General features: G+C 35.9%; 1 protein-coding gene across 3 annotated transcripts in view; it reads left to right on the plus strand.

Annotated features, from left to right (window-relative positions):
* The window catches only part of mmp16a (matrix metallopeptidase 16a (membrane-inserted)), a 59,437-nt gene extending 40,405 nt beyond the window's left edge, over positions 1–19,032 (plus strand). For all 3 annotated transcript variants that reach the window (XM_084398604.1, XM_084398602.1, XM_084398603.1), the window contains 4 exons: positions 6,709–6,847; positions 10,292–10,442; positions 10,517–10,632; positions 13,376–19,032. In XM_084398604.1, the coding sequence (XP_084254730.1) occupies positions 6,709–6,847; positions 10,292–10,442; positions 10,517–10,632; positions 13,376–13,704 (735 nt within the window). In that variant the 3' untranslated portion in view covers positions 13,705–19,032. The remainder of the gene's footprint in view (positions 1–6,708; positions 6,848–10,291; positions 10,443–10,516; positions 10,633–13,375) is intronic.
* Positions 19,033–19,568: the final 536 nt, after the last annotated feature.

Here is a 19,568-nt window from a genome sequence, read left to right on the forward strand (position 1 = left end):
GTTTAGTAGTTCTACATACGATGTAGGGAACAGCATTTTCGAATAACGTCATGTAATTACATATCATAATCACATGTTATTCAGAGTACAAAAGTAACCATAGGAACAGAAGACTACTTTTTCTTTAGGATCAGTATTGAAGTACATCGACAAAACATTAGTATTAATAATATTTATAGATTTGTTATAGATTTGCACATCGCTATCACATATGTCATTGTCATGACTTTTATTTATATACATTGAATTAAAGACATTTAACTTTCTTTCTTTCTTGAACTTTCTATTCTTTAAAGAATCGTGAGAAAGTATCACGTTTCCAAACAAAAAAGTAAGCAGAACAACTGATTTGAAACTTCATAATAATCATAAATGTTTCTTGAGCAGCAAATCATCATATTAGAATGATTTCTGAAGGATCATGTGACACTGAAGCCTGGAGGAATGATGCTGAAAATTATAGAATATATTAAAATAGTTTACTTTTGAATGGTAAATAAATACATACATTTTTTACATAATGTTTTACTGTGTGTGTATATATATATATATATATATATATATATATATATATGCACACTACAATGTATGAAAGATATATACGTAATATTAAATCTTTTTTAGAATATAAGATTTATGACAATTTATTTTTTACCTGTAGCTTATGTTCTCAGTAGGCTTTCAGAAAGGTGATGACCCCAAAATCCATGAATGTCAAAGTCTATAAACTGAAATGAGAACAAACATAGAGAAGTTACGAACTGATGTCCACTAAGTGCACACAGGGGAACTAAAATAGGTTTGCAGAAGATACAACTTTAACAGATTAATAACGGGAACTCTTTTTGAAAATGTTGATTCTCTCTAACGGATCTTGAGGAGATGCACTTTAATAGAGACTGAACCCAATAGTTGTGTTGTAGCTCTCTGATCTGTGTCTCTGAAGGCCACAGCAAAGATGTACTGTGCTCTCACTTAACACACAGCCAGTGTTTTTGTTGTGTGTATATTTTTTCTCTGTTTAAAAATAGATGGAATTCATTTGTCAGGACTTTACAGAAAGTTTCTTGCTTTCTGAATAGCCAAACTCAAACTGACGTGTGAATTTATTCCACTTGAAGAGGGTTTTTGTTGGGCTCTAATCTTGTCACTTGGTATCCACTCCCAGTTCCACAGCAGACGCCTCTGGGAAAACAAAATCTATCATGAATGCTGTTACATTTCCTCACTTACTCGCTCAGCCGCTCGCTCTCTCGCACGCTGGAGTAGTCTATCATCGCGGTTAGACAATAACACAAACATATTTCTGTGCAGTAAAACGCTCAAAGTCTGCCGGAAGACCTGATTGGCTGAAAGATGAGGAGGTCGACAATATATTTAACTGTAGGAATACACTGACTGATCCATAATCATCAAGTTTGATACCAGATCATTTCTTCCAACCACTTGAAAACAATTACTAGGTCAATATAATCATTTAATTATATATATATCTAAAATGATATGCTGATTAATTAATCATATTTATATGAATACATTTTTTTTAAAAATCCAAATGAAAATGATTCAAATGCATTATTTTGGTGATTAAATATCTTAATTGGTATCATATATACAATCAGATCTATAAATATATCATTGACCTACAGGACAACTAGATTATCTAGCTTGTTTGACCTTTTTAAATAATGCAATACAAATAATATATATTAAATAATACATTTTATATATTGCATGATAAATATATGAATAAATAAATAAATACATTTTTATTTTATAAAAAAAATACAATATAAATATAAAATTTTATAAACTTTTATTTCTTAAATCTTAAAAATAAGCTTTTTTAAATGTCAAAGTGAAAGTCTGTACACTAAAGTCTATAAAATAATGCACTAAAAATGTATATTAAATAATAAATATTATATAATGCATGATAAATATATGAATAAATACATACAATATGTAATATTTATAATAAATATTAAAGCTTTTATTTCTTACATTTTAAAAAGAAACTCAAAATGAAAGTCTATAATATATCAAATAATGAAAATTATATAATGCATGAAAAAAAAAATATATATAAAATAAATTATATATTTTATTTATTATAAATATACAATAAAAAACAAATTGAATAAGCTTTTTTTAAATGTCAAAATTAAAGTCTATAAACCCTGTACGTACAATCTCTGCCAATGTAAATAAAAGCACACTTTGTTCTCTATCATTTCTCTAGTAATATAAACAGTCAGTTCCCTCCTCCACTCTCTCTCTCTCTGTAAGTATGTGTGTTTGTGTTTGTCTCACTCCACTGACTGCTCGTCTCCTGAGCGCTGGTGTTTGATGCGGTTTCAGCCTGTGCCCGGTGACAGATCTCTCTCGTCCAGTCTCCAGTCCTGTGAGGAGAGTTTCACAGTCCGGTGAAGGATCTGTAGACTGTGAAACAGCGAGCTCTCAACCTGCCCAGCAACACACACACTGCTTGTGGCGCTTTCATCTCTCCCATGCATCTCTCATCCCTCCGTCTCCCCGCACGCAGCCCAGCGTTCAGTATTGGCTGGTTGTTACGGTGGGCTTCATTTGAACAGGCTAACGCGCCAGGAGCGTGCAATCCGTATTCACATCCTAATGCTGAGCTCCTGAAAAATCAATAAAATAACATTTAATTGATAGATTTCCCTAGGGTTAGGAAATATGAGAAATTTAAAGATCTGCCTCCAAAGATTCTGGTTCCTTAATCATTCCATTAAAAATGAAAGACAATTTGAATCAGATATTACACTGATTTAAGTCTGATTAAACGTTCATCCAAAAATGAAAATTCTGTCATTACTGTAGGTTTTGACCCTCAAACTTATATATTAAATATCAAACTTATATCATAACTTAAACCCCAATTCCAGCTCTATATAGTGAAGGACTCTAGACTAAACCATTCTGATTTCACAAGAAGTTCTGAGCCTCGGATCCTAGCAATTTCTCCAATCCTACCGCTGTACTACAACATTATATTTAACATTTCACTCCTCCATGTTACACAGATAAATTCAAGATATTTGAAATTGAAGACAGTCCAACTTGTACCAGATAATGGTCTCTCTGAGAGTGACTGTTCCTAAAAATGAGGTGCGGAGGGTCACTTAAGGCACTCTTTCATACAGAATAAAACAGAAATCATTTTTGGTCGGTGACCCATTTATTAAGCTCCAAAATTCATGCAACCCCTCATTTTAAGCATACATTTCATCTCACAGATGCAATATACTGTACAGAACTGCCAAAATGTTTTACTATTTAACATTTACTGTTTAGAATTGTTATTGTTATTAAGTAACAAGAACTAGGACATAATTCGGGCAGCCCTTAATTAATGAGAAAGGCTGAAAACTTCTAGAAGGCTCACCATGAAATCAAAAATGACAATTCATATTATAAATGATTTATCTGTGCACATCATTCATTTTTTTTTAAATTCATGTGCCCTCGTAACCTTCAATCACAATAACGACATCTCTTCTCTGATGATGTGTTCACTGGGACGAGGGCGGGGCAACCTGTCACTCACATGAGATCGACCAATAGCAAACCACAACCATCCAATCAATTCCCAAGAGTCAAAATCAAGTCCAGCCCTACATTTTGTCTTGTTCGCAACTTCTGTTTCATGCCGACAATAAATATTTAGTGTGTCGGAGTCCATTTTAATACCGAAGCTATGCAATGTGAACGCACACACAACAGTGTGTCTTCTCTCGTAGCCAAACAATAATGAAACGCAGATGAATGTGGTGCCTCCAGGGAGGCATAGGTCACTGTTGTCTGTGTGGGCCTTGCTGTGATTACATAGTGCCAGTTGGATTTGTTTGTCTTTCTCTGGTTTTGTGATAGAAGAGGAGGATGAGAAAAAGTAGGAGTTTATATAGAAGCAAAGAAAAAAGTGACTTTGTGCCACAATGTTGTCTTTGTGTTCCTATGCAGTTGCTATGAAGTGAAATGAAGGCCTGTGTTTAACCCATCCAAGTTAGAGCACACACACACACTGCAAACCGTGGACACACACATCCAGAGCAGTGGGCAGCCATTCACTGTTAGCACGTTGGTATGTGATTGCTAGCTTGCTAGCTATCATTCAAGTCTTTAGCACAAACACAGTTAGTGCTAAACAAAGTTACACACCAAAGTTTAATTTGGGTTTGTCCAAATCACCAACCCAAACTACGAGCCAAAGCATCAGCGATATCTGATTAGTAAACGCCACTAATGACCAAAATGCCTTCGATTTATCTGCACAATGCATTTGCAGTTACAGTATTTTCTCCAAGGACACAGAATACTACTTTCACTCCCTAAAGACTCCTGCTGACTGCTGTGGGCGGATGGCAGTTCTCAATGAGTGTTTGTGCAGTCGTGTATAGTGTCAGATAATGGAAAAGAAACTGATTACACATTCATAGTATCATTAAAGAAACACACTTTTCACACTCTCTCTAGTTTAAAAAGTACTATATATAGGCTATTCATCCACCACAAGTCATGCATCTCCAGCACAAATCATTTCCATCACATCCCAAATGATGTTGTATTTATATAAATTTTAGAATAAAATAGCCATATTTTTCATCTTGCTTTGTTTGGGTCAATTTCAAAGCAAGCACTCCATAAATACACTAAATTAAATAATATTTTTACACTTTTGGATAGAATCACAGCTTGAGTGGAAATGATGAACAATAAAAATATTTAATAACCAAGTATACAATCCTTTGGTCGGTGTGTAAATGACAATTAGAGGAATATTATGCAGGAATATTATTTTTAAAATGATTAAAAATCAATCATCTCTGGAATCGAAGTACAAACTACTGTGAGTGAGGACCAGGCATGATTCACAGGCTGAAGAAATGTCATCTGAGGGTCTTACAGCAGGAGGAAATGAAAGAGGCGCTCGGTTTTAGAGAGACTGATGGTCAAATGCCATGCTTCAATTTGCTGCAAAAAGATTAGTCAGGAGAAGCAAATCTGTGCTTGAAGAATAATGGAGGTGTCGTTCTCGAACCATTTGTTATGCTCAAGCTTGCTGTTAAATTATATCCTGAGAGATACAGCGAAGTATCTCAGAAATTCTCATAGAAAAAGCTGCTATCCGTGTGACGTTGTCAATATCATCTTCCAGCTGCGCTACACTACACAAAATAATTATGTTCAGCAGATGAAAAAAAATCATAGAGCTTTGAAACGAACAGATGAAAAGCCTGGCAGAAAATGCTACTCGTTTATCCAGTTTATAATATAACAATATTAAAAATGTATATTATATTTGATGTGAATTATTTACACACACACACACACACATATATATATACATACATATACATGGGTGTGTGTGTGTGTGTGTGTATATATAATTATAGTTATTATAGTATTTTTTATTTAAACTATTTACTGTTATAGCCTATATAATTTTAATTATTCTAAATAGTCTTATTTATTATTTAAAATATGACATGCACATTTATGGGACCCATTCTCATTTCTGAAATTATATTTCTATATATAAATATTTAAAAAGATATATATTTCTGTATCATATTTTAAATAATATATACGATTATTTATAATAATTTAAATATGACACGCACATATATGAGACCCATTCTCATTTCTGAAAAAAAAGTGAACAGTTGGATCAACTTAAAAAAATTACTTCAATTGGTAACACCTAAAGAAATTAAGTTTTCTCAACTTAAATTATCACGTTTTATCGTGAAAAACGTGATAATTTAAGTTGAGAAAACTTAATTTCTTTAGGTGTTACCAATTGAAGTCATTTTTTAAAGTTGATCCAACTGTTCACTTTTTACAGTGTATATAATATTTGTGTATCATAATTTAAATAATATTTAAGATTGTTTATATTAATTAAAATATTATATATTCAACAGAACAAAAAAGTCATACAGGTTTACAGCGAATAGAGATAAAGCCTGGCAGAATATGCTACTTGTTTATCTGGTTTATGAGGCGACAGACTTGATTTCCCATCATCCTCTGTGGCAGAGTGATAAAACACAGATGAACATCAATTACACACCTAATGTGCATCATTTGCTCTTCACTATAGGACTAAAGTAAAGAGCCTCCTGCATCTGATGGGAACTGTTCAACAGAGAAAGAAATATGAAATTGCCCACAGTTTCTATTCACTTGAACGCACGTCCCCTCATTATTTTGATTTCTGGACTCGTATATAGGAACTTCCCAGGAGGCAACGATTGTTACGGTGATGACGGAGGTATTGTCTGTTTTGCCACCAACGTTTAAACAAGCTTTGGAGACATCAAAGCTGTAGATGTGTGACGGGATTTTCCGAAGCTGGAAGTGAGGGCAGCTGTGGCCGCACACAGTAGGTGAAGGCCAGGAGGCCACAAATAAAACTATTCCATGTAGGACGATGCCTGTTTGGGTTTGATTTAATAAAATATACTTTTCCGCCCCCAAAAACAATGACAGAATAGCTGGTGTTTACAAGACAAAGCCTCTTAGAAAACCTCTAAAGCCTTGTATTGACCACTCTGCGCTCCAAAAACACAACATGCTAAGCTTTATAGGATCCATCTGGAGCTGTAACCCCCCCGAAACGTGCCATGCAACTAATGTTTCTTTATGTCTTTTTTCTCTTTCAATCATCTTCCCTCTATGAAGGACCACTGGTTTTGGAGGGTCAGGGACAATGTCGTGATGTCCGGTTACCCCATGCTCATCAACGTCTTCTGGAGGGGTCTGCCACCCAAGATTGACGCCGTCTATGAGAACAGCAAGGGCAAATTTGTGTTTTTCAAAGGTAAGATTTCTTCCCATCAGATCAACGTCCCTCTCGCAGTTTGTTTACAAGCGTAAGAGGCGAGTTGAGTTCAGAGATCGTGAGGGAACAGCGTGAAGATGAGACTTAACCTGGTTTCTACAGAGAGGTCAACTGCTGTAGGGCTCTCACTGGGTTTATCTACGCCGGTTTTCTGACTTGCTGGAAATGGAGGCAGTTTGCCTCTAAATATAACAACATTAGAAGTTCATCTAGTGAATACAAGAGAATGTATGTGTGTAAGAGCGAATCTCACAAAACCATTCAAGAGCATGAGTCATATTTTACACAAAATTCTAAAAGAAAAGACATGCATTTTATATCTTTTTTTTTGTATTTCATATTTTGCTTAATGAAAATAAAGCTTATTTTTGAGATTAAAATTCCGGAGTGTCAATTTACACCAAGTGCCAATAGCCCACCTTGTTGGCAGAGGCTATTTACACTAACTCCGCCCACCATTGAGTTCGATTCCGCCTTTTCCAAACTCACTCCTCTCCATTTTCCCATTGCATATCAGCTCAGAGAGGCATTTAAAATATAACTGTATCTTATAACTGTAATGCAAATAAAATTGCATATTATTTAAAACCGGAAAGTAATAATGCCTTAATAATTTTTTTTTTTCTAAATGGACTTTATTTCACAAGCAAACAAAATTAGGCTTCATTTTCTCAGTAAGCTGAATCAAAAGAGAATATTGTGTGTAAACAATATAAATATTCACTTCAGATGTTTAGTTGTGTCTGTATCACTAGCCTATGACACTATTAGGATCTACACAATGTGTGCATTTTTTGAGAGAGAGAGAGAGAGAGAGAGAGAGAGAGAGAGAGAGAGAGAGAGAGAGAGTTTAAAGAGAAAAAGAGGAGGCTGGGCCAAATGCGATAATGACAAATACACACACACACACACGCTTTTGTTCCTCGACAACTAGACAAATGGTCTCCCATGTTCAGAGAGCTTAATGAACCTTTTTAGCCCACCATGCCTGTCATCTTAATTATTTATTTGCCTGTACACCTCACAGAGAGCAAGGAAAAAGAGAGGGATGGATTGAATTATGGATGGATGGAACATGTACCAGTTGTTTCTGTGTTTTGCTGTGTGATTGCGCAAGCTTTCCGGATCAACTTTGTCCCAGATTTTTCTCCTAAAAATCCTACAATTGTAAGAAATAATTACATTTAGATTTTTTTTTTTTACTCTGAGGCAGAAATGCATCAATAGGCAGCAAAATTAATAGTTTTCTCTTTAAATTCGTTAGAGGAGAAAAAAACATGAGTCACAAATTAGACAATATTTGACATTACATAGTAGTAATCTAGGAGATAGAGCTGCTTTCAAACTAATAAAATAAAACAAATGCTGTTAAATAATCATATAAATATATATTATAATTAAATAAATAAATGTGAATCGGATAATAAGGTTTTGATGAGAAATGTTTGAATTCACCTTGAGGCTGTTTGGATTGAGATTATAAAGTTATCACGTTTGTGATTTTCCTACCCATGGGGTAGTGCATACACAGTGTGTGTGGTCCATGTGGAAACAAATAAACACATGTTTTCACACTCATTGCTGGTAGAAAGCAGCACACGGTGAGGATCGCTTACACTGACCTCTCAGCATTTAAGTAGGTCAGAAAGCATGGCCAAATCTGGAAGTTTAAATGTGTTGCTCTGGATAGCATTGACCTCAAGCCAACATTTACAACAAAATCATCCTGTAATTTCACTTCCGCATACTCACACGATCACTGGCAAAACACAGACACTCGAGCTCTCTTGCACTCGTCGGCCCTGTCGGAGGGTTCTGGTTGGCACAGAGACGCTGACCCCGCTGAGAGGGTCATGAGAAAGAGCCAGGTGACGTGACAGGCATTTCCTCTTCCAGAGAAAATGACGGCCCTGTCCTCCTCTGACCCCTCGGACTCCAAACAAACCAGGACACCCTTAACCCCGTCCACTGTGGACATGCATCACAGAGGGTTTCCTGAGCTCAGAGGGTCAGCGCTGCACCCCTGTAACACACACTGACATCTTAACGTGAAGGCATTAACATGTCAGGTCTGAGTAACAGTGGCAGACGTACGGTCAAAGGCCCGGTCACGGTAATTAAAAGCAAACAGGAAGTGCCTGGGCTGTGAAATTGAATGTTTGGTTTTGCTGAAGCGGACATTTATCTGGAAATGATGTAAATATTGGGGATTCCGTATCAATAACCTCAGTGTCAAATTATCAGGAAATATGATTACGGTCATCCTCACACTCAAGTTTTTCCAGACACATATACAGTATGTGTGTGTGTGTGTGATATATATATATATAAAAAAATTTTTAATCAAAGTCAGTATATATAACTGTAAAGAATTTATACATTATGCTACAATCTGTCTACTGACTTAAAATTAATAAAAAAGTACAATTAAAATTACAATAATTTGCATTGTAATATTCTTAATAGACATATATCTATATATATTAGTGCTGGGCAACGATTAATCGCATCCCTAATAAAAATGTGTGTTTACGTAATATAAATGTGTGTACTGTGTATAATTATTTTGTATATATAAATACACACATGCATAGTATATATTTAAGAAAAATGTGTTATTTATATATCAAATATTGATATTATATATAAATAAATATACAGTATATACATGCAAATATTGATTAAATATATACATGCATATATACATGCATGCATATATATAGATATATGTGTGTGTATGTATTTGCCATAATACTGTACTTGCTGTAATATTTAGTAATAATTGCTAGTGTCTTAAAAATACTACTGTCCATCTACTGTCTTAAAAATGTAGAGAAATTAAAATGTATTAAACATTTTAAAGTAAAATGTACATTTAAAACTCAGTAAAACTGACAAAATCAGTCAGTAATACATTTCTACTGGTTATGTTATATATAGATATTACACATTGCTATAAAATGTTTATTGTGTGTGATATACTGTATATATATATATATATAATTATCAATATTTCAGCCAAACAGCCGTTATAGTAAATACAGTACAGTCAATCAAGGCATATTTTCCTGTTATTCACTAAATAGGAATAACACTATTTTTGTCAACACTCTTATATTAATGTCCCAGGAAGAATCACAATGCAATCAATAACAAAGGTTTAATAGCCAACTAAAAAGTGCATTCAAATCACCAGTATTTATAATCAATATATAGTCCAAATTCAACTTATCCCTCAGCCGTAAGTGGAGCAACACTTGAACAAATCAGCAAGTCAAAGAGAATTTATAGAAACTATGATTTACATTTTCTTCCTTTGACTGAGCTAAATCACTGAGCACTCTCATTTGGCCCAGTGAAAATGTACCCTGGGCTGAACACTGTAATCCCCTGATTTCTCCTTTGTTCTTGTGCTTCTTCTAGGGAAGCAGTTCTGGGTGTTCAAGGACACAATACTACAGCCTGGATACCCCCAGGACATCTCAATGTTTGGAAACGGCATGCCAGCTCAGAGTATAGAGACAGCCGTCTGGTGGGAGGACGTAGCCAAGACCTACTTCTTCAAAGGAGATAGGTATGTGCACAGCATGTGAGCGTTCATCTGTGTGTGTGTGTGTGTGTGTAACTTCTCTACTTAACTATATGCAGGTATTGGAGATATAACGAAGACATGAGAACGATGGATCCTGGTTATCCCAAGTCCATCACAGTATGGAAGGGTGTTCCGGATTCTCCACAGGGAGCATTTGTGGACAAAGCTAACGGTATGGTTCATCTTTTATAATCTTTAATGCAATTCAGTCAAATTAAGTTGTTAGCCATTTTAAAAAGGCTTTTAATGTGAAACTTTAAAATCACTCAAATCATTTACTCACCCTCATTGTTGTTCCCCTGTTTCGTATGACTGTTTCTTCAATAAGGACGGAAACTTTTCTTTCGCCTTTCCCTTCCCTGTTCTACTTTCGAATATAATGCATGGAAAATGTCATACACAAGTCATATGGACCACTTCTATGGTAACGAAATATTCATTTGAAGTCAGCTAAACCTTTAATTAGATTATGATTTGATATGCTGAGTAAAATTGAGCATCTTGTCAGAAATGTGAGCTAGTGGTTACTGCTGTGGTGCTCATGCAGATGACAGGAGTTTGAATCCGGCTTGCAACATTTCCCAAAGCATGGCCTCGTCATCTTCCCATAAATTCCTGCCGTTTCTTCACTATATTCTGAATAAAAAAAGGCAAAAATGGCAGAAAAAGAATTAGGTAAAGAAATACGATCCGAATTTGGGACAAACAAAAAAAAACAGTTAAGAAAAAGTTGCTATGGCAGAAGAAAATAATATGAAAATGATATGCTATAAAAATAACCAAAACCAACAAAAAATATAAACATACAAACCGTAAATAAGGACTGGTGAGATAACTAATTGTAAGATGACCTATTAAGTCTTGAATTTGTTTTTGGGGTCTACTAGAATAGGTATTAATGCTTTAATGTTCAAAATTCACATTAGTTTTCACATATTTTCACATTGTTGCAGGCGACACCTCTCTTCCCAGTCTGTCAGTAACGCTCTGTTCAGTTCTGGTCTCTATGAAACCCCTCCTTCCGAAAAACACAATGTGCTCTGATTGGTCAGCTGGACCAGTGTGTTGTGATTGGTCAATCACTTCAAGCTTGTTCTGGAAATGTCACTCCCTTTGTCATAACTGCGAGTTTCAACACACTACTAAAGCAACTCACCCCCTTTTTAGCGTCGGCCGGGAATTATTTAAATGAGAAATATTGTGATGTGTTTGTTCCCTGAATAAAACTCAAGACTACAAACGAGGCGTTTCGGGGAGTTCAGAAACGGTGCGCACTGATATAGAGAATAACTCCCTTTGGAGTGGATTTGTGCTGTGTAACTTTGTAGACCTTTTTCATGCAAAACAACAACATTACACACTAAAGTTAAAAATGTTTTTTTTTTTTTAAAGCATAAACTACAATCAACCCATGCAGAACACAACACAGCATCTGATATTATACTGCATATGATACAGAATCTATTGTGAAGCAGTTTAAATCAGTATAATTCTCATTTACACTGCCCTGTATTCATTCTGTACAAGAACTCAGTTATGAAGGGTTGTGCATTTCAGGACAAGTGTGAATCTTTGTATGAGCTCTCGTCTTGCATGAGTTCAGTCCGTAGCTGCAGGCCCGCAGGTCGACAGCCAGACACATGCCATCTGTACCCAGCCTCGGTGCCAGGTTTGCCCGTGGACGCAGGCGATCATCTGAGCGTGAAGGGTGGATTGATATTCCAGGGAAATTGTTTGGCTAACCACAGTTTGAAAGTGATTGTGGGCTTTCTTTCAGCCCTGTCTCTGCACGTTACCCAAAAGGCCTCTGTGGGCGAGACAGAGAAGAGAAAATTGACCCTAATTATGTGTCATCATGGCCAGCCGATCATGGGGAGATCGGAAAGGACAGCTTTTCTTTTTTCTTCAGCTCTAGTCCTGTTTTATTGCGAGTATAGATTTTACGATAACACAGTGGTCTTACGAAAAGCCTTTCTCTTTGGTTTAGTGTCTTTCAAATCACACCGAGCCCCTGTTCCAGTATGGACCATTTTTATGTCAAGGATTTAGACTCTTTATTAAACAGATTTAGTGGAAAAGTGACAGGAAATTATTGGGGAGATGTGGGGTCAGGATAAATGTCAGGTTGGAACTTGCATCCCCCACAGGTGCACCATGGCTCAACGTCTATTCCAGCAGACCTGAACTTCTGGTTTTGGAAAAAGTATAATTACATTAAATTAAATAAATCTGCAAAATGAATAGGTTTATCAACTTTTGAGAGGAAAGTGAAAATGCTATATGCTAAATATGAAAAATGAATTAAACATTTTTTTTTATAAAAAAAACAAATATCTAACAAAAAAATTTAATTATAAACTATTATATAAAATGATTGATAAATAAAAAATAAAAATAAAACCTAAATATTTTTAGATTTTACAATTACTTACAAAACCAAAATCAATGTATTCAATCAAAAATCTAATTTTTTTTTTTAAACTTAATATGAAATAAAAATATAAAATTAAATTATACTAAAATTTGTGCTGTCCAATCGATTAATCACGATTAATCACATCTAACATAAAAGTTTGTTTATATAATATATGTGTGTATGTGTGTGTATATATATATATATATATATATTTACACACACACATATATCACAGCCCTAATAAAAATCGCTCTCTATATATATCTATATCTATCTTAAAAATGTAATTCAACAACAAATCAATACATTTCAATGCTACAAGTGAATTTAGGCATCACAATATTATGTATAAAAAAGATATTCAATTTGAGATTTGCTAAAGATTACATTTACATGTCCGCAAACGTAGCAAAAAAAAAGGTGGAAATGGGCATGAATTAAATATCCAATATAAATATAAAAGCATCTAACAAATGTCTCCCGTGTCGATGCTTTGCAGGTTTCACGTACTTCTACAAGGGTAAAGAATACTGGAAGTTCAACAACCACAGGCTGCGGGTGGAGCCGGGCTACCCTCGCTCTATCCTGAAAGACTTCATGGGATGCGACCTCACGCCCATCGACCCCGACCTGCAGCCGACGGATGACGAGGACGTCGTGATTAAACTGGACAGTGAAGCCAGCACGGTCAAAGCCATCGCCATCGTCATTCCCTGCGTCCTGGCGCTCTGCCTGCTGGTGTTGATCTACACCGTCTTTCAGTTCAAGAGGAAGGGGACGCCCCGGCACATACTGTACTGTAAACGCTCCATGCAGGAGTGGGTGTGAGTCTGACAGCCACAAGACCGTGGTGTAACACCCCAAACTTGCGGACTTTGGCTCTCGACCTGTGTCTCGCTCTAGGAGAACAGCGAGGGCCTTTGCTTTGACTCCCCTCTCCAGGAGATGAGGGGCGCATTTCTCCTAAAAACCCCCTTCTCTTCTCTCATTGGCCCCGGTGCACCCGCTGTAGGACTGCAAGGATCCCACGGTGCATTGCGACGTCCAGTGCCACTGTTCCACATGGAAATCGCTGATTGCTATACGTTTAGGTTTTACAAGTGCACGTTGAAAACACGAAAAAAAAAAATATGAAAACGTTGTCGCAGGAGCCGATTTTTAGCTTCGATTTGATTTTCAGAGATATTCACGATTCCCTTTAAAGCACTCCCAAACCAAATAAATCTCTCCAAAGAGGATCTTTTTTTCTTTTCTATACATCTTTTTTTTTTCCTTCCTGCTCTTTATTTTGCAGTGATATGTAGTGGGGGAACTTTTGACTGTTGTGGCAGTCTGTCTCAAAACAGGGGCCAAAATATTCTGCAATATTTTTAACAGCCTTAATTATGGATTGTGTTGTTTGCTTTTGTTTTAGTTTATTCGTTCGTTTTCGAGCACCGCTTTCGTTCGTCTGTCGGAAAGGCAGTGCAATATTGCTTTGCTCCCTTTGAGATCAGAGATGGTGGTTAACCTCATTTTCGCCAGGGGCTGCACTGCAGGGTCGCCTGAAGCCAGGACGGGACTCCTTAACCTCTGCCTAACATGAAGCATATCAGTCAAAACAGAGGGAAGACCAAGCCACTGCAACGACCAATATTTTATTCTGCTTTTGTCCGTCCGACGGTGGAATTGCAACTGCAAAGGAAGAGCTTGAACCGTTATCGTGCTTAACGCTCACTCGTTTGGTCGTGTTTTGCACGGACAGAGATTTGAGAATTCGTATCTTCCCTTTTTTTTTTTTTTACGAAAGGTTGCTGTTCAAGCATGTAATTTCCTTCGAACTGCCTTGTTTTTAGGTCTGGATGGGATCCTAGAACCTTGAAGTATGAACCAGAACCACCAGAGCAACTCAGGACAGCGCTTGATTCAAAAGTGTATGCAAGCATTCACATCCAGTCCTGTGTCTTTATTATCAACCGAGAAGAAAATCAAGGATATATATCATGTAACGTTTCACCATCGCTTGTGATCGGAAGTTTCTGCAATGGGATCGGGCTCGGAGTCAGAACTCTCAGTTCGGTTCACGAACTCTAGATCGGTCCTTCGCATCGAACGGATGTTTGAACATACAGTTATTTGCTTGCGTTAACATTTTATATGTTTGTTTGTTTGGTACATTTGAACAAACCGAATGGTCTCAACCTCAACTTTAAAGTGGTACTTAAAGTGCTAAGCTGTCATCCGGAACGTTTCCTTTAGATGCGAGAGAAAACGCAACGCCATCTAAAGGAAACTATGTGCGTGTTTCTGGCAAGCAGTGTTTGAATGTGTGTCTGTATCAATGCTTTTTTTTCTTTTCTTTCCTTTTTCATTGTTTTAATAAGAAAAAAAAAGGAAAAACATGGGACATTCTTCAAGTTCATGTACTTCATGACTCGGTTTGGGACAAACCGTCCTGACAGACTTAATAAATTAATCAGTATATGATTAAAATGCCTTTTAGCGATTTGTTCACATTTACTTTACATATATTTTAAGTCTGGGAATATATAAACATCCACTCTCTAAACTTACAAAAAATATCATGGTAATACCATAGTATTTTAGTATTGTAATATTTCAGTATCAAAGCACTATGGTGTTGCCATGGTAACGACGCAGTTCTTTTCTTCCTTTCTTTCACTTACAAAAATGTACCATGGTATTTTGAGCATAAGTACCATGAAATGGGATAATACCATGGTATTTTGCACATTGTGCCATGACGTTTGATCACGGTGCCATGATACTACCATGGTATTTTGGACATTTTACTATGACATTTAATCATGGTCCCATCATACTACTACTATGGTATCTACTACGGTATTTTGGACATGGTACCATGCATGGCATTCTGGATATTTTACCATGGTACTACCATGGTATTTTGGACATGGCACCATGCATGGCATTCTGGATATTTTACCATGGTACTACCACAGTATTTTGGACATGGCGCCATGGTACTACTATGGTATTTTGGACATGGCACCATACCACTATGGTATTTTGAACATTTTACCATTGTACTACTATGGAATTTTAGACATTAGACATAAGATGGTATTTTGGACATGGCACTACTATATTTTAAAAGATTTGACCATGGTACTACCCTGTTTTTTTGTGCATGGTACCATGCATGGCCTCCTGGACATTCGACATGGTACTTTTAATACCTACCAAGGCATTTTTGACATTTTATCATGGTATTCTGAACATGTACCATGGTATTTTAGATATGTATTATGGTAGTACCATGATATTCTTGGAAGTACCATGCAAATACAATGTTACATAAAATCCAGTACCATGGTATATTTCAAAATGACCATAATATTACCGTCTGATACCATGGTACCACTACAGTACTTTTTTGTAAGGGTTCTATCTTCTCTCTTTCTTACTCTCTGTGTGTGTGTGTGTGTATGTGTGTGTGTGTGTGTGTGTGTGTGTGTGTGTGTGTGTGTGTGTGTGTGCACATATGCATGATCACATCTGAACATTTCCCAGAATCCCAACCGATCAAACAAAAGTCTGCCTTAAACAACTGAGAGGAAAAGGCAATCGTTAAATAATACAAAAATCGAGTATCGTGGAGGTGGTGTGTATCCTGTGGTTATATTTAGCTAGTATGATAAAAATCAGAGCATAAAATATGAGACGGCGGTGAACAGAGGCGTTTAGAACTCGCCAAGTGCAAAAGTAAACAGAGACCGACACGGCCCATGGTGGATGAGTTCAGCTCGGGCATCAACTGCCATCTATGTTCCAAATCAAATCTAGCTCAGCAAGATCACTGCGGACATGGTTACTGTGAGCATAATGACTAAGATGAGAGATTAAAGCAGTAAATGGCCTGAATTACTGTCTGTGGGAAACTTTTACTGCTTTTCAAACGCTTTAATCACTCTGAACCGACCAGCAATGTTGATGTGCAAAACTACATATTTTCAAAATCATCTATTTGTGGGTTGTCTGAATGACTAGTCGACTAGTTAGTCAGGATTTATTAGGGTTTATGTCCACTAGACACCAATCAGATGTGTGTCTTAATGCGAGGCGTTCACATACTGTAGGCTGCGTTCTTGCGTTCAAAAATGGCTAGATGGAGCGCAACAGGAACAATGCAGGGATCTCAAAATAAATTTTTAAATGAGCTGCATGTAAGAAATGTATTTCAATTAATCATAAAATGGCCCTGATATGTCACTAGACATTAAGAAATCATGTTCATTTCAAATACTTATATCACTGACAACAGTAGTCCGGCCAGGATATTGTCATTTAAAAAGAGAAGTTGCAGCCCTCAACTGATGTTGATGTTGTCATGTTGTGTTTTGGCCTGAAGCCCCACCCTCCACCTATCTACCAATCACGAAGTCAGTAGTGTTTTGGCATCCGGGTTGCCAGCTCAGCTCTAGTTACCACAGCTGCAGCTACAAACGTTCGTGCTGGATCCTGCAGCCTATCTGGCAACCTCGAGTCAGGGGGGAGGGGGAGGGGATACACCGCTCTACAGTAATTTGAAAGTGATTGCAGTAGCAGTTTTGGCCACAATCTTACATACAGCTCCTTAAATATTTAAGTTTTCAAAATTCAAGTTTTAACGTGACGACACATTAAAACCCAATGACAGAAAAACGGCGAGATGTAAGGCAAGGCAAAAAAAAAAAAAAAGTTGCATGTAGACTACAATTGAAAAGTTAGGGGTTGGTAAGATTTTTTACTATATTTTTAAAAGAAGACTCTTATGCTCACCAAGGCTACATTTATTTGATTAAAAACAGTACAAATCCTAAATATTATTACAATAATAAAAAAGAAAATTGTATTTGACATTGTATTTGATATTTTAAAATGTAATTTATTCCTGTGCTGAATTTTCAGCATCATTACTCCAGTCTTCAGTGTCACATGATCCTACAGAAATCATTGTTATAAATGTTGAAAGCATTTCTGCTGATTAATATCTGCAAACCATAATATTTTTTATCAAATAAAAATATTATAATTATAATCAAATGATAAAAAATGTCTATGTCCTTGTTGCATTTCTTTGAATTTTTTTTTTATAATTCTTCCTGACCCTAAATTTTTTAATGGTAGTGTACATAAAATATAAAAAAAATTACAATATTAATAATCACATTATATTAGTAAAATATATATTCATCTGACAATCATTTTCTTGAAATTTATTGCAGGTGGTGGTGAATTAGTTTTTCAATGGAAGCTACGTTTTAGCATGTTGAAAATCTAAATTAGTTACCATGCTAAAGCTCAGTGTGCTAAAACCGTCTGCGTCTGTAAATTAATCTTCTAAAACCGCAACAAAAATACTAAACCGTCTGATTAAACCCATAATTTGAACCAATCAAAGTAGTTTTTGCATGTCTAGTCGACTAGTTGATCGTCCTTTGTGAGAAATGTCCAACAGACGTGCGTGCAGCGCTAATGTGTATTAGCTAAGAAGCTAATCTGTGGTTCTGTGTGTTTGGTGTAAGAACAGTAAGTCTGCTCTCTCTCTCTGAAAGTTTTCTGTCTAGCCGACAGAACCTGTGGTGCTAACTGGACCTACACTGGTGAGCGTCATCCTGTAATCTTTTGGTGCTGTTATTATTTTAGACCTTATGGATTTACACTTGATTTGACTATGGTCCGTGCAGGAATAATGTATTTGCGCTTATGTAGCACTAGCCGCGATGGTGCATGGAGTGGAAGTAAGGCTTGCGTATATATATATATATATATTTCCTGTGTGTTCTGTGAAGGCCTTAAGCTAAAGCTAAGTCAGGTGTCAAAGGTTGTGCCGTCCATCGGCTACATGTTGGTGCTAGACCCTGATTCATGTTTACAGTTTCTGTAACTTTAGAAAGGATGTGGTTTTCTGTTGGCTTTGCGACATATCATCATGATCTTAATTCCTCAAACTCATCAGCATCTCTGCTATTCTCAATCATCCTCATCATCCTGTTTATCATCTTGCCATCCTGATTATGTTAAACGATTCCAAATTAAGGAAACAAAGTCTGAAAAACATGTTTATACTTTTTTCATTCTGTCTGTATCCCTGTATTTGTGATGTATCTGTTGACGATCCATTTCATTGATCAATAAACACATTTGAACATATTTCCCCAGAGCATTTTTGTGTTCATCTGCCTTTACCATCATCATGTTTCCTCATTTTCCTAGTCCAAACATCACTCACCCTCAGCTGTGAACATAACAGGTATAAACTGACACTAAAAATATTTTTTTTTATGACCAAAAAATGTACTAATATTAAAATAAAATCACCAAAAATTTATGATTTAAAAAAAAAAAAAAAAATTTTGTCAAAATGTCAATTTTTAGTTTCAGTAAAACCCAGCTGCACTGAAAAACTAACAATAGCTAAACATAAAAATGTAAATAAAAAAATGTAAACTATAAAATAAAAAATAAAAACGAAGTAGAAAACTAAAAAAATATTATGAGAACGTATAAAATATAAGTCTAAAACATCTGCTCACAACAATTGCATCAAAAATGTTAACACAAAAAATCTAAAATTTACAGAAACTAGAAAACAAACAAACAGAATATAATGTAAAAACATACAATAACTAAACTAAATAAAAAAAACGAATTGACAAATAAAATAGAAAAAAATTCATTATATGAGA

The sequence above is a fragment of the Rutilus rutilus genome (genome assembly GCF_951802725.1).
Source record: "Rutilus rutilus genome assembly, chromosome: 24".
NCBI classification, from domain to species: Eukaryota; Metazoa; Chordata; class Actinopteri; order Cypriniformes; family Leuciscidae; genus Rutilus; species Rutilus rutilus.